At 34.6% G+C, this 17,363-nt stretch overlaps 1 protein-coding gene across 5 annotated transcripts in view; it reads right to left on the reverse strand.

Annotated features, from left to right (window-relative positions):
• ADGRG6 (adhesion G protein-coupled receptor G6) overlaps positions 1–17,363 on the reverse strand; it is a 108,184-nt gene that overhangs the window by 52,701 nt on the left and 38,120 nt on the right. For all 5 annotated transcript variants that reach the window (XM_072409300.1, XM_072409302.1, XM_072409304.1 and 2 more), the window contains exons 3-4: positions 6,981–7,322; positions 3,333–3,953 (exon numbers count right to left, since the gene is read on the reverse strand). In XM_072409300.1, the coding sequence (XP_072265401.1) occupies positions 3,333–3,953; positions 6,981–7,322 (963 nt within the window). The remainder of the gene's footprint in view (positions 1–3,332; positions 3,954–6,980; positions 7,323–17,363) is intronic.

Here is a 17,363-nt window from a genome sequence, read left to right on the forward strand (position 1 = left end):
GAGATTCATTGTAAGGACAGGCACTTGGTTTGGCAGTAGGCAGGACATCTTTGGTGAATAGTTGTATCTTCTCCAATATTTTTTACCTACTGAGTGAACATCAAGCAATCACATATGGAATCTTAATCCTAAAATGTTAAATGTTGATTTCATGCTAAATTCTGATATTGATGTTAGGTAACAAAGTTGTTTTATTCTTATTATTATTTTATGTCCATATGATGCAAACAAAAAAATATAAGGTTACCAAATAACTTTGAATGGGCACTAAGCAAACTCAATGGTGCATTGCTTGATACTGTGAATTGGGTTAAGTGCAAAATGTTTTTCAATACATTGCATTGCAGATAATAATCAAAAATGCACATTTGAACTTTTCTCAATATGCAAGGGCTTAGGTGTAAATGCAGTCAAAAAGCTTAATCAGGGAAAGAGCTGCAGGACGCTGTAAAAAGTGAAATTAAAGAAGAGTACTGATGTATTCAAACTAAACCTAAAATGATTTTTTTTAGCATCCTAATAAATTGTATCCTAATGAATACCAAAACCAATTGTGCACAACCACATCTGTTGTGTGTTGCAGTGGCCATTTTAAAGGTCACACTAGAATCCTACTTAATTTAATACATTTCGCACCTCTGACCAAAAGGCTTAAACATCTACATTTGTATATACACAAAAATGTGGTTGAACAACATTCAGAGACTTATGAAAAAACAATTATTCTCTGAATGGTCTAGGGGTGGTATTGGACCATATAGAATTAAATAAATTACATCTTTGTTTTGCTGTGTGTTGCTAAAACAGTATGCATCAGGGAGATGAACCCTAGCTGAGGAATGATTAGCTGAACTGAGTTAATTCACTATTGAGAAGAGGTGGATACAAGGGATTTGGTTAGTTTGCTTAAACAGATACATTTTCCATTTCGCAAACTCAGTAGAAGCTTGTTTACTTCAAGGTCACTGCAAAAAACAAACGGCATGCTTTGCTGCTAGAGAAAATAGATCTGACCTTCACAGAGAAAGGATTTTTTGCTTTAAGAGCTGTACAAATAACAAAAAAACCTTTCCACAATCAGTAGATTAAAATGGCTCAATGTGTTTCTAAATGCACAAAATAAAAATGGCTACTATAAAATAAATAAAACTGTAGAATATTGATCTATGGAGTATTATAACGTAGGAAATTGGAACATTCTGAATAAGGAACTTGTCCAAATGTCCAATGAACATGTCCAAATGAACATGAAATGAACATGTCCAAATGGTTAAACAAACCACTTACATATTTCTGGTCACTGCTGTGAATATTTTAATATGCAAAACTGTTAACTGCTCTATGCTATGTATTTTGTTTTAGAACAGGGTTACTAATAGTGACTGAAAAGCAAAAACTGTAACAAAATTCAGCTACAGCTAAATTTCTATGCTCAGTAATATGAAATCATTCAAGTTGTTTTCAATAAAATGTCCGGGAACAAGCCAATTCTCTAACAGACAGGACTGGCTTGTATGTTATTACACTGGATTATATTCATTAGTTTAAATACAGCAAGACTACTAATGCAGGAAATTGCTTAAAATGTGCATCAGTCTGCCAAGATGTAAAACAATGTAGTAAATATTTTTTGGAACAGTTATGCAATCACTATGTATACAGTATATACTGCAAGTTTATATGTCACTAACACTTTAACTGGTTTTCTCGTTTAGTTTTGTAATGGCCTCAATGCTTTATTTTATTATTATTTTGCTTTTTACCCATATACAAGTCAATAAAAATTCAAATGTAAATCAGCAGAAACTTGAAGCAACTTCGTTAGCAACTGAAGGTAAATAAAATCTCTAACATCACGCATCTCTAAAATGGGATCCCTGCATTTATCCCACCACCTTTAAAACAATAAAGCAATATTTTCGTAATTTAGAGAGTCACCCAAATGTGTGCTAGGCTCAAAATCCTGACAGAATTACTTTTTGAAGGTTTTTCATGTACCCAAGGAACAGCAGGGATGTTACATGCACTTCCCAGAATCTAGGAGTAGATGAGAACATCATTTATTTATTTATGCTTAGTTTGTTGGAATGTAATGCAGTGTGCAAAAAAAGCAACATGCACTATTACTGTTTAGCATGCAACAATGCAGCCTGATGCTATTAACTAAAGCCAAAAAATATAAGGCAAACTTACTGTTACACTATTTCACAAAATCTGCCAACAATTTCAGAAATTCCCAGCAGTTGGGGATTTATTTGAGTGCATTTTTTTAAATTATCTTAAAATAGTTTTGTAGAAAAGAAAATGTACACATTTAAATATATATATATTAGAGGATGTTTCTCCAATGACCCCCAGTGAAAAGGGGTCTCTCTGTTTCTCTGCATTTTTCTGGCCAATAAAATTTTGTCATATAAATTGGTTTAAAAATTCTCTGGATTGTCAAACATGTAAAGCATTCCAAATTTTTTAATATTTTTTTTATTAGCATATCTGGAACTTATCATGCTAATGTGCCATGAACTATAGATATAAAACTGTTTAGCACAGGTTCCAGAGACCTACAGAGACCTTCATTTTTATTTGGGGGTAAATAGACTGAGAAAGACTGAAGTAGCACTGAATTTAACAAAAATGTGGTAAACTATTTTTATATTAAAAAAAACATTAATAGTATATAGTAAATACATAAATATTATGATCCTGTACTAAGTGTGTACTATACAAAGGTATCAGTGTTACAGAATGTGGAGTTTATAGCTGATCTCCAGCTTTCCCATTAGTCTTGCACAGTTGTATAAGCTCCTCGCATGTACTGAAATTGCTCACAGTATATTCCCACATTACTTCAAGGAACGAAGACCCTGTTTTATGTCCTGGCTGAAGAATATCCAGAATTATCTAGTCTTTTCTTCCCCAGATGAAATGGCCTATGCCTGGCCCATCCCTTTTAGTCTGTTCATTTCAGTTATTTCTATCATGGAGGTTCAGCATGACATGTAGGCATTACCTTACTTTCCTGTTTTTAGATAGCTATATAAAATACTGTTTGCCCATCCCACCCAGGTATGACATGAAAATGGAAAGGTTTTATATGATAATTTATTTAGCATTTTGATGTGGACAAAGAACACGGGAAGGAAAAGTATTAGCAGTTAAAACTTTAGTTTTTATGAGATATTTGGAAAAATATACACGCTAGTATGCTATTCGCCTTCCTGCGTTGAAACTGCAACATATGGTGGTAATAAAAAATACATGGCTTACTTAAACAATAATAAACAATAACAGAGTCAAAAAAAGTAGAAAAACACTTGTAAATCTCCACTTACCACAGCTCAGTTTGCTTTCCGTTTTTCTTGCCCATGACGGGATGTTCCAATAACTGTTCTCCCAGTTTATTATATTCCCTTTTGTATCACAGGTCATGTTTGAAAGTGTGTGTAAATCCATTGAAGTATTCCACAGACGAAGGTTATAAATATCCCCTTGCAGTGGTCCCGATGTGGAACTATAAGACCCTAGTATGAAATTTCCACCACCTGGGATTGTCAGGTCCCTTGCATCGGGGCAAATACTAGACCAATATGCATCTTTGGTCTTCACAAATATCTGCTCTGACTCGTTATTCCAGACTACGCACAGCTGTTGAAATGATGAGGTAAAGAACTCTCTAACATCGTATTGAGTCAAGGATAAATTTAGAGGGCACGGAACACCCAAAATAAACAATATGTGCCCGTTTTCAGTTTTCCCAAAACTTAGGAGATCAGTCGTAGAGTTTTGGTAAGAGAAAACTTTCCAATTCTTCGTACTGTTGTTAGTTTTTGTTGCTTCAAAACAGAGAGTCATTTGAGTCAATGGAGGAATAGAGACTTTGGATGACAGTGTAACCAGTCCTGAACTTTGGTTCTGGGGAACAGTGACCTTTTGGTTTCTTAATGATACAGCCACTAATAAAGAAAACAAAATTATATGAGTTCAGAGAAAATAAATATTAGCATAATTATATTTTTATCAAGACAAGGAACGTTATTTAGGATTACAAACTTTTAAAGTAGTAAATATAACATTCAGCAAACTGCACTTGAGGTTTATCATCTTGGTACTTGTATATTAAATTACAGTAATTGGTTCGAAGAGGGGTCAATCTCCTTATTGGCACAGAGTATTAAAGAGCTAATAAAACTTGACATTACATCCAATCATTCTGTACTCTACCCAAAACTATGTGAAAACAGATACCTGTGTTTTCAAAGGTACATAGTCACACAATAGGTGTGGGAAAGTGTGTATGCTATCTCTCATTATAGAAAAGTGTATATAATATTTCCTTTCAAAAAAAAAGTGTTCTTTAAATCTTCTTATTTTCTAAAAATTTGAATGTAAAGGTTTCAAGCACTCCTAAACTTTTCCAACATTTTCCGTGAGGTGAGCCAGCAAACCTGGAATGGATCTGGTCCATAATTCAAAACATTTGCTAGAAAATAGCAAAAGGCTTTGAAGACACCCATTCCAAGTTTGTTGAATCACCCAGGTTCACTGATGAAAGTGCATCCTCTCCAGCTTTGGATAGCTTGAATAAATCAGGCCCAGTGTCTCATATCGCTATCATATCGAGATATATATATTATTGTGCATGCCTTGGTTTTTAAAAAGTCAGAACTGTCATTTTGGGAACTGGGGGTCTATTTGCACTTTTTTTTTAGACACATAAACAATTGTTATGTGCCCTTAAAACATACAAAAATAGTACCCCCCCCCAAAAAAAAAAAACAACTTGGAAAGTAAAGAGAATTGAAATGTGTACAAATACTTTTTCCAAAACTGTGTAATATTATATTTGTACCACAATGTTTATGACAATACAATTGTTCTAAAGGCAACATTACTGTGAACATTCTTAGTAATATGAAAACATTCAATAGTTCATATATGAATAGTGCACTCAACCCATCCATAAAAAGTAGAACTTAGATCTAAAAAGACAATAAATGCAATGCAGCTGTGCCCAGATTGTAGGCATCAAACAGTTAACATTATTAGCAAGCAATGAAATAGCCTAAAAAAAGCCACCACTCTAACTACTTTCCATATAAGTTATCCGTTAACAAAACACAAAGATCTCAACAACTTTTTCTAACAGCTCAGAAACACCTCCTGGTTGTTACAGTAGAGTGCTAGCAGTCTGCCAATACCTGTTCTAAAAGTTTCCTTACCCCTTTCTGTTCCAAAGCAGGTAATAGCTGGAGGTCTACTTAAATTTCTTAGCAATGCTCATAGAAAGAAAAAAATGGCTGCTAGAAGACAAATACTCTACTAATATGTTTATGTTCTAATAAAGACCCCTCGTACTGAATGTCTGGGAAAACAAAAGCAAATATTTAGGCCAATTTTTTTCTTAAAGATGGATATTCCAGAAAATCACTTGGCTTAGTTTTATAGTTTGTCTGTTCATGTAAAGCCTAAATCTTTCACAAAAGCAATTCTTACATTGGTTTAGAGCAGGGTACAACACAATATGCTCAATATCAACATTCATAGAATCATTAAATTGTCAATGAAGTCAAAATGAAAGGTAATATGTAATATTTGTTTTATGTTTTTATATATGTTCCTTTCTCCTGCTGTTGCAAAATATGTGTCCAAATAGTCCTCATAAATACCTTATATTCTTTGTAGAGTACTAATTATCCCTAATGCCTCTGGCTACAATTCATGCTCTAATCAGAATATCTATTTGTTACCACCCAATATGCTATAGAGAGCTGAGACTACAAGCGTAAATATTGCATTTATGTAACATAGGCAAGAATTGCACCCATTGGGCCTGTTTTCTTAAAAATCTCTAAGACTGCAGGCCATAGACTTTCATGGGTAAACCTGGGTGATCCAGCAAACCTTAAATGGATCAGGTCCATGACTAAAAAAAATCAAATGACTATTAAGAATTCCATTCCAGGTTTGTTGGATTACCTAGGTTTACTTTTAAAAGTCTATCGTGTTTAGTCTTAGAGAACTTTAATAAATCAGGCCCATAGTGCTGCTCTCTAATGTTCAGCCAGTATTAGTAAAAACCACCTGCAGCCTTTACCCAGAATGACTGCACAAATGAAAATGGACATTTAAAAAATGATATTACTCATGTATGATTATGCTGCCCTTTATTATTCCTAATGTGAGAACTGTGATTTAGATTTCCTTTAAAGCTTTTAATCACATTTGTTACAAATGGCTGAATTGAAATTACAGGAAATGCATACACCTATTGCTTTTCCACATATCTGTGCTTATCCTAAACACATCTCTCGCAGTTTTATTTTTATCACAGAAACAAAAGCTGTCTGAAAGAAAAGGCACGGTACTTGGTTTCCTGGTGACAAAATGATGTTTTACAATATTTCTTTCTAGCTCACTTGTTCCCAGAGCCTCCTTTCACTGGGCATCAAAGACTCCCATAGTTACTGTATGTCATTGTAAAACAGGACAGGCAGAATAAACGATAGGAGTATTAAATCTCAGGTTGCTGACAGTAGTAAGTTAAGCCATGTAATGAAAAGGAGCATAACCCTTGAACAAGGGTACACAGAATATTATTAACACTAACCCTTAAAAGATAACTGTACCTATGCACAAATGTAGTTATCTGTTTGTCCCCAATAGTGCATCAAAAATGGACCACGTACCTAACATGTCCAAAAATAGAGATCTGGCCACTGTGGCCTAGTGCCCTCCATCTACAATGGCAGTTGTAAATAATAATAATTCTCTCCATAGACTGACACTTACCAGCTATCAATAAAACTATACTATTAACCAGTCCTACAAAATCCAAACAAATTTGTGCTCAATGGCCAACTCAACTATGAGATTAAGCAGAAGACTCATATTCTACTTCACCCGGTTTTTCTGAATGAGACCTAACTGTTATCCAAAAACGTGATACTTTGCTATTTTAATATAGGCAAATTCCTACTTACCCTGGGTATATGTTGCACTGAAGCCTTTTTTCTGGATACTGAAGTCACTTACAAAAGTTATTGACATTTCATTCCCAGTTGAGTTAAATGTTAAACCTTTTGCTGTGATGCCACAAAATTTGGAGGGGTTCTCTCCATTGTATATTGATACAGAATCATACATGCAATTCTGAGCTTCTTCAACCTCAAAGTCCACAAATGTAACCTGAATGATGAATCCAACTGGGGCAATTAATGTCCAATTACAATCCTGGCTGTTCGGGTACATCTCAGGGTAGCATGGTGAGGTGAAGTGACCAGACGGAGCAGTAAAAGTTACCTTGCAGTTAGCACAGCTTAAAACTGAAAAACAAATAAAAGAGTTAATATAACACAAGTAATCAAACTAAAAAAAACAAAAAACAAAATATATTAATACAAAACAGGAATTTATTAATAAAACATAAAACAAATATTATATATTAACATTTCATGTTAAAAAAAATGTGTCTTGCTTCATGAGCTATATTTAAACAAGATTTAATATTAAATTACGTATGTGTTTTAACACCTGTTAACAAATGTATAGATGTTAGCTATTACTTTATATTGTGTGCAATGTGCTTTGACTGAAATGGTAATGTTTAAATAGTTTACCACATCCTATTAATGTAAAGTACAAGTTTCAAGGGTTCAATAATGTGTGATTATTTAATATAAAATGCATTTGGAAAGGTGTAAATGATATAAACTGCCAGAGTAATTTTTCCAATTATTATTTTATCCAGAAAAGCAAATCACATAAAATTACACCCACAATTTCTTCTGAGGACAGAGATACATGAAAGAAAAGAGTTATTAGTGTCCGCTAGTAGGCTCCTCCTATTCTAGTGCATCTCACTGTTCAGCAGTGTGACATTAATTATATGTTAATAAATGTCTAATTTGGAACACATTGATTTTAGCATGACGTAAATGAAGCATTTCTAAAACAAGATGTTATTCCAATGCATAAAATGCCTTGTATATAACTCACAATAAAAATGTATTACTATTCCTTCCTATGGGTAAATTAGGTGTAAATATATTTAGGAAGAGAAAACAGCTAGCGTGTAGCCAGGCTACACCATACAACACAGCTGCCTTACCACTACTACAACTTCTGTCCATAGTACTGGATATTTTCCATGGTACCAGGATATGCCCAAAATTTCAGTGGAAATTTTTCCATGTCCTAAAAAAAATTTCCCTAGATCATATCCTAATCTAACACTCTCAACATATCCCCTGAGGAAGCCTGTAAGTGAAATGCCTCAGGACATGAGACGTTATATTCTCTACTGTATAGGGATTCCTTTGTATAGTTCAATGATCATACCTCCCATGATACTTTAATGGGACTGACTTGATTTAAATGTCTAAAATTTTGCTATTGTGAATAATATTTATTAACATTGTATGTGACTTCTAACACCTAATACATTTTTGATTGCCAAAAAAGCACAGCTTTTCTCTTCCATACCTAATTTACATTTATAAAATTCCTTGTAGCTAACTGAAGGTGTTTATAAATCATGTAGATGATGCAAGATAAAACCTACTATTCCAAAATTACTGACATTAAGTGTAAGACAAATACAAGAACAGATAACTAAACACTATACTTCCTCCAGGGGTCAATAATGGATGTTGGATATTACAGTAGAATACATAGTAGAAAAAATAAACTTAAAAGTTTAATGTGGCCATCCAAATGAAATGATAGTCAGCCATCGACTTAATCTACCACCAAAAGGTCTTCTGGTAGGATTTTTTAATAAAAAAAACTTGAATTAGCAGAGTGTGCACAGTTATAAAAATACAAAAATGAATAAACGTTTACAAGATTGATAACAAGGAATACATTTTTCAAGTAAAGCATTTACATTTTTGTGGACAATTATTGACTTGTGCAGATTAGGGGTTCGTACAGTAAGACCTATTTACCTTATACCCAGATACTGTTTTCCAGCATTGATTTGGAGATCTGTATCTTTAGCATAAATATATACAGTAGAACCCCGGTTATCCGGAACTCAGATGACCGAAAAATTCAGATATCTGGCACCCGACAGCTCCGCTTTCTTGACTGCATCTGCAACCCTAGCGGAGCTGTGCTATGTGTTCTGCATCCAAAGACACATACCACAGTTCCACTAGGGCTGTGGGAGCAATTAGGAGAGCGGAGGTGTCAGGAAAGCGGAGCAGAGCTCCGCTGATTGCTCTGCTCCGTGATTGGCTGAAAAAATGGAAACCCTGATGACGGCTAAAGCGCCATCAGGGTTTCTCTTTTCTCAGCTATTTAGCACTAGAGGTATTGGAGACAAGTCTCCTCATTCTAGTGCTGAATGGCTGAGAAACTTCAGTTTCAGAGTAACCTCAGTTAACCAGAAAATAAACTTATCTGCAATTGGCCATTCGGCCATTGGGTTCCGGATAACCGAGGTTCTACTTTGTCCTACAAGGGGTTTGTGTGCCTTGTCCCCTACAAGGGGTTTTCTTGGTATTGAAGCAATATATGAAACTTTAGATCACATAGTGAGATAACATCTTTGTTTTTAAAGATAAAAGTAGAATAACAGCCAAAAAAACTGAATTTTGCCAATAGTTAATGCTGCAAGTAATTTAAATACAGAGATGTTTTCTTGCTGTTCTTTTTTTGCCACTTGATCTTCTAAGTATGATGGCCAGCATCACTGAACCCACTACCTTGAGCCCAGGTCTTCCTGCACCATTTCTACCATTGGACAATGAATAGTGAAGAAGCCTGTTAATGAACACCCAGCTTCACTGATAAAAGTATATCCTCTCAAGCTTTGGAGAGCTTTAATAAATCAGGCCCTATCAATCACTTTCTATTCCTATCAGCATGGTTCTTTTATGGTTCCTGCAGCACATAAACTGACTCATTGTCCTGCTTCTTCTTCTCACATTTAGTCATGCCGTACAGGGAGTATAAGAGGCCAAAAGAAGTTCAAATTGAAGTACATGTAATGATGTTTTAATGATTACACAGCTGTATTAATCCATGGCTCTTATATTTACCATATTTTGAAATAGTTTTTCTTTCACTTACCAAACAGAAAATTCTTTCATTTACCAAACTGAAACATTGCAACCATTTTGCAAAAGAATACTATGAATAAACAACTCTCATTTGGCATAATAGCAGGGTAGCCTTTTTGCATAATGTAAAAAATATTTGTAATAAACAGGCTTCACTGCTGTTCCTCAATAACATATTAGCAATTTTGTTGAGTTTCAGGTATGAAGTCTACAGGAGGAAGAGCTTGTGCTCAAACACAGTGTTCTCTAAATTATCTTTTTTCAAATCTGTTTTTAACAACAGATGAAACCTAAGCAAAACAAAGCCAACAAAGACAACACATTTTCAGTGGTGCAGCTATTTCCAGACCATGGTGGCTGTGTCCAAACACTAGAGACCATCATTTTTTTTTTACCAATCATAATTGTAGTATTAAGGTAGTATTACAAGTACACATGCTTTGGGCTTTAAACTTAAAGGTTTTTTTAATACAAACACAGATGAATATGCAGGTGAAATACAAAATCTGAATCTAAAACAACATTGTAGTTGTTTTAGTTTTTTTTTAACTGTTTTGCTCTGAAAACAATGTTGTTTGATTAATAATTTCCCAATTTTATGAGCAATTATTGATGGAACTAGAAAAATATTAGCCTACTTATTGCTCCAACAGCTGCTAGAGTTTTATCTATGTTGCCTGAAGTTTTGATTGGAGCCTCCCCATCATCCTGTACAGTGGAAGGTCCATAGGGTCAGACTGGTGGAGTAGTGAGCCTCTGGCATTGATGCAGAAAAGTCCAGTTCAATCTACAACTTAGAAGTGTTTTCACTAGTAAAACTAAAAAAAAATTATATTCAACTTTACAAGGAGTCTAGACCTAATTTCTAACTGTGAAATTTCTAGACAGTGTTATCATTCACATTACCAGAGTGGAATAATGTGCAATGATCCAAGATTCACTGTCTCGCATGACTGTCCCAAAAAAAGTTCAACAAGCAAAACTAATGCTTTACCACAGCATGTTGCATAACTTTTAGAACAACTCTTACAGCATACCATATAACCTTCATTCTTAACATGTTCAATTTTGAATGTTACATATCTTTCTCTTTGCTGTGTGCAGTACCAGACCTGCTCCCCCTCAAAAAAAACATGGCTAGGCTAAAGGAATTTCAGTGGTTCCCAGATAAATGCATTATTGTCCTTATTCCTTATCTCCCCACCCAGCTGAGTTGACATAAATATTAGTGTGATGTCATTGCTGAACTGGGCTCATACAATTCTCCACTTTTGTAGAAGCAGCAAGAAAAAGGACTACTGATTTCTAACTTATTTTAGGTATATAAAAAAGTCATTCAGAAAGCAGCCATTAAATAAAAATTTGCATTATATTATCCAAGAAAACTGGTCTAACAGGTCTTGTTACATTTTCATCATCTGATATAACCATGAGCAGACAGAAAGGCAGTTTAGCATTACCTCAATTTAAAGGATAGAAACTTTTGTACATATACTGTACTACATAGATACAAACCAGGAAAATGTATAATCACAAGTAGTTTCACCATAATAGTGGCTTTATTGAAAAAGGGAACTAAAGTTTTGCTTTGCAAATTTGCAAGCAGACAGGTGTTTTTTTGCAGAGAGGAATAAGTAATGTCCTTTTTGCAATAAAATATACTTACTTATCTGTGATCTTCCTTTAAAAAATGCTGCACAGCTCATGCTGGGTATCCCCCAGGGCTGGCAGAACTGAGGGTATACTATCCCATCCTGGCTAATAAAGATCAGAAAGCACAGAATAGAAGAGGTTTGTGGTGCCCGCAATGGAACAGGGATAGCTGAGTGTATTGAAAAAATTGTGATCGGACAGGTAATGTTATTTATTTGATCCTTCTGCCAAAAAGGACCTGCAAAGTTGCAAGTTTTTTTTTAACTTTTAGCTATAGTTCTACTTTAAAGTGGAACTGTAATATATATAACCTACAGTTTAATAATAAATTCTGAAATAGCCCCAAAATAGCTTCATGAATCCAGATGGGACAATACTGTTTTGCCTAGAAACATGAAAACCACAACAACAAATGAGTAAGCGGAATATACAAGACATAAGATAAGACTTGTCCATGGTGAAATTCTTACTACAGATCTGCTAAAGCTGGCTATATTTTTAATAAATTACTTGCAACAGTTTTGGTATACAATGGAAAATTATCTGAAGGTTGAATATGGTAAAAAAAATTGATTTTGGCATATATATTAGGAATGATGGTGAATCCGGGCCAGCCATTGTGTCCAGATTTTTAAGACAATAAGAATTCGACTGCAGAGAGTACTCACTTTCCTTTACCTATTTTAATTTTAATTTTTAATTGTAGTAATGATCTATAATTCCATGTGTAGGAAACTGGAAAGTAGCCCTATAGAATTATAATCTTTTCTGGCCTTATAGCTTTTTAGAATTTGACATTACTGTATAAAAATTCTCTGTTCTGCCTTTAGCTGTGTTTAGGTAGTTTTTAGCTTGTTTTACTACATTTGTCAAATTACCAAAAGCTATGTTTTAACTAATAGCAGTCATATTGTATTTACACAAAATGTTCTGATTAAGTGACAACACGTGATTCCTTTCCAGTTGTGATCAAACATAGAAGTCTTTTCATTTGGTATGAAAAAACAGTATTAGAACAATGTGAACCAGATTTAAATTAAAAAAAAAAACAGTTTTAAAAAAATACAGAGGAGGCCCTCTCCAGAAATATGCTTTGTCCTTGTGTGGATTTGGCAATGTTTCTTTTAAAATTAAATTACATTAATAACCATAGAATATGAAATTTCTGAAAAATTCTGCCATGGAAAGTAACAAATGTGGGCCAGCCCTGGGAAACTACTTTCAGTAAAAATGTTTTTAACATCTTCTGGGTATATTTCATTGGGTGAGTTCTAAATATATTTTCTTCTGGTATGTATAAAGTCGATTGAACAAGATTATCGATAATGACATATTAATATAATTAGCTACATCAAAGTCAATCCAAGATGCAAGAATGTAAAACATCTGCATTCTTGCTTACTGTTTGCATGGATGAGCACCTCTCTTATATTGTGGTACACAAAGAAAGCAGCCAGTGGAAGTTAGGAAATGAAAAAAGGGAATATTAGATTTCTTCAATTACCAGCAGGACTGCAAAAAATTATGGGGCAGAGGTAATTATCTTTTCTATAGTCCAAAAAGTTATTATACCACTCTGAATCTCAGCTATTTATTTTGCTTTGGCACTCCAAAAAATATGGCTTAAAAAACAGAAAAATATAATGAAAGTCCTCGGTAATCGATAAATTAATAGATTCCAGATGTGAGATATTGGAATGTTTATACTTCATGCAATAAGATTTGGATTTTGACACAAATGGACATTTCTGTTACTTACATATAGGATAATTCAGGACAAAAGAATGAGGCAGAACTACTTCCCTTCTTGTCAATGGCAGAATCGTAAATATTAATATATCACTCCTCTGAATGTAAATTATATGATTTTTAGTTTGAGGACTCCCCAGAAATATGTCTTGAAACGCAACATAATACAATAAAAAAATGTATCAAGTATGTGTAAATTATTAGATTCTAGAGATCTCAGGAACATCTTTCAGGGCAAAAGAATTTGGTTTTTGACACAGAAGGGAGGACATTTCTTATTGTGAAAGATAGGATTAGTTTAAGAGATAGTGTTAGGACTGAAGGTTAGAGTTGTTATAAGGATATCTTATGATAGTATATTGCTACTATAGCAATGTAGCAAAAACCAACACAACTGCATAATGAGTAATGAGTGCAATTTTCATATGAGCTGGCATGTACACTATGTTATCCCAAGGTGTTTTAAAAAAAGGACCCCTGTTCTCATTGACTCTGGTTGGGCCCCCATGCCAATGGCCTCTGTGGATTAGCACTAAGCTCCCGGAACTACACGAAACAGCTCCAAGGCATCAGGGCAGAGGACCACAAAACAATGGTTTCATATAAAGGCAACAGCATGATGTCATCTGTGACATTATGGTAATTTCTGCCTGTCCGGTGACTATGTTTACCTAGTGTGGACAAAACCCTTCTCTACAGAAATCAAAAGTAGATCACTGCAAAACATAAAGTTACAGGAAGCAATGGGACATTATTAAAAATGATCAAATGCTACGGAAATGCATGGGTAGCTGGATTAGGTTTCCCTACACCAACATAAAGAAAAAAAAAGTGAAAAAAATCATACAATACATTTTTAACAGTGCATTTACTGCATGGTGGTCAGTGGGTTGGTTGTCCAATGGGCCCCATGTCCTTCTGTAACATATATGGGACGTAAGTGTACAAATGGTTTGGAGGCCTGGTGACCTTGACATGATTGCAGAATTCCAAAGGCCTGGTCCACTTTGTGCACCTATGGTGACCCTTCTGCTGAAGGAGCTTGTGGTTACAAGTATGAATTGGAGACTAATAAGGACATATAATTTAAATTTTTTCACTATCTTTACACAATATTTGTTTTACAGATAAGATATTAAACAAAGAAATGAGTTATCCAAAGAAAGAACATTTTAGCAAGGCTTGCTTTGTAGCGTCCTTTCTGATTAAAACCTTAGATTTTGCTGTTAAAAAAAAAATAAGGCAATTATTTTCAACAAATTAGACTGAACAATTGGATCAATCGGTCTGAATCAGTGTCAAGCCCACACCATTGTAAGCAGAGCTTTGCCTAATTGCTGTATGTATATTTTAAAATGCTAAAATCTCCAGGTTTGTGACTCACCTTATTGGGAAATTACAATAACTAAGGACAACAACAGGGCAGTATTTAATGTTAAATTCTTTATACAGAATCGAATAAAAGAAAGGGAAAGTTCTGTGGAAAACTTTGTTTATGCACATTGCTGTGTGTTTACTTTTTTTGTCTTTTTTCCCACTTCTTGTTTTATGCAAAACAAATGTTATTGTATACAGTATGTAATGCATACTTCTGTATATGTGTTCCACAGAATCACATCGTGGTGAAAAGTAAATTTCCCCACTTAATGCAAAATTTTTTTTAACTTTAGTATGTGTTTTTCTCCACTGAAATGTATGCAATGCATCTCTACTTTCAGTTTTCCATGAGTTCATTTAGCTATCTGGACATTCCCCTGAGTCACTAAAAGGCTGATCAATATGGTAAATGACATGATGCAGGATCCCCTACCACTAACAGTGCAGGGAATCACAAATATGGTATGAAATGCGTATACATCATTGGGCATTGGGTTGTTGGAATTGATGATGGATTTACTCCACTGAACTGTGGTTATTTGCATTAAACTGTTTGTGGGAATGGGAAAGAGGAATTAGGGAAAGCTAAAGATTGCAACATAAGCCCCCAACCAAACAAACCCCTACATCATTTTGGAGGACCAGATGTATTGAAGAGGGCTTGTATCCCAACATTGGGACCCTCCAAAGTTATTGGAAGGAATGTGGCTATAATGGTATGCCAAAGGTTGGAAGGTGTATGCTGATGACCCTGTCTTTCCTTTCCACCCAGGCTGTATGTGTGCATAGAAGTTTGGTTGAAATTTAGGAGTTAAAAAATAAAATAGTTTTCAACTTAAAAACATGCCCACCAAGTATGTTACTTAACCTCCCTAGCATTACATTTCTTTCTGGTATTATTTGTCTAAAAGCGGTACATTGTTTTTCATGAAAATTTATTTTACAGTATACTATAATAGTATGAGTATAATAAAGTTTAAAACACAAAATCATGTAAAAACAATAAATTGAATAAATTAAAAAATCTATATATTTAAAAAAAATACACATTATACTCATACTAATATATATACTGTAAAAAAATGTTTTTGAAAACAATGTGCTGCTTTCAATACAGTTATTTTGTATTGAATGCAATACAAATGGATTTTGAATTTCCCGCCCCGCCAGCAACGTACACGCACCGACGTCACCGGGAACTCCCCGGTGAGTCATCGGCTGCAGAAGCAGGTAGAAAGAAGAAGAAAGAATACAAAGATCGCGGAACCTACCTTCCCATAGGTTTACATAACCCGAGTGTGACTCAGGGCTACCACTTGTAGCAACTTTTTTCTACCCTGAGTCACACTCAGGGTTACCTCTAGGGAGGTTAATAGTCATGGATATCTTATATCTTTAATGCATCAGCAGCATGATAATACCTTTTGCACTGATACCATATGACAAATGCCAACTCCCCAAGCCCTTTTTCACAGTAATTGAACAGTAACCCTAAAAAACAATTTCCACTTTCAGCTATATCAGCTATTCAGCTCATCCCTGTTCAGTACTTTACAAACCTTTCATGTACACATGAAATGCTGTAGCGCAAGGGAGCTTTAAAATTAATACCAAGAAGCATTTTTATTAATCAGGAAATTTCCTAGAAACTGTAGTTAACAGAAAAAAATAACATTTGGTGTAATCCCTCTTGGCCTTTAATACAGGAATTGTCTTAGATAAACTTTAATAAAGTTACTAAAGATTCCCATATGGTTGTTCCAAGAATCCCAGACAACTTGCCACAGTTCCACTTAAGCTGTCCTTCTGTCTCTGCAATTCATCCTAGACTGGCTTGATGATACTTTGAGGGGGTCATACAATCTGTTGCTCAATGCCTTGTATGATTTTTTGCTGCAGATAATTTTTGGGGAAGTGTTTGGGGTCACTGATAGGCTGCAGAAAAAATTTGAGACTAATCAGATGACTCCCTGATGGTATTGCATAAAAGATAAAAAATCGGCCTATACTTTTCAACAGTGACGTACCATAAATTGCAAATAATTCATCAACTCTATATGCAAATAGGCTGCTCACATCCTGCTGTGAACCTCAACCACGTTTTAGTGTTGTTTGCAGACATTCATACACATACCATTACTTAGGAAACACACTGCCTACCATTGCAGCCAAATATTCAAAATTTTGATTGATCTATACAAAGCATCTGTTGCCATCTTTCTGCACCTTGGTTCTGTTTTATATGTAGGTTCTTCAAGAAGACGGATAAGACTTGTGCCAGGGTACAAGTTGTGTCTGACAAGTCTGAGCGTATAGTGTAGCTGAACATTTTCCAGTTTCAAAGAGAAGTAATCTTGTGGTATTTTTTAACTGCTGTAGTCAGTTTTTTAGACAACCACTATATCAAATGTGCTAGGTTTTGTTTCTGCAGAAGAGCTTGAGCAAAAACACCTATATATTGTAAAATGATTGCTAAACCTCACCTAAACCTAATATAGAATGTCAACGTTGAAAGTATAT

Source organism: Pyxicephalus adspersus, chromosome 4 (assembly GCF_032062135.1).
Source record: "Pyxicephalus adspersus chromosome 4, UCB_Pads_2.0, whole genome shotgun sequence".
Classification (NCBI taxonomy): domain Eukaryota; kingdom Metazoa; phylum Chordata; class Amphibia; order Anura; family Pyxicephalidae; genus Pyxicephalus; species Pyxicephalus adspersus.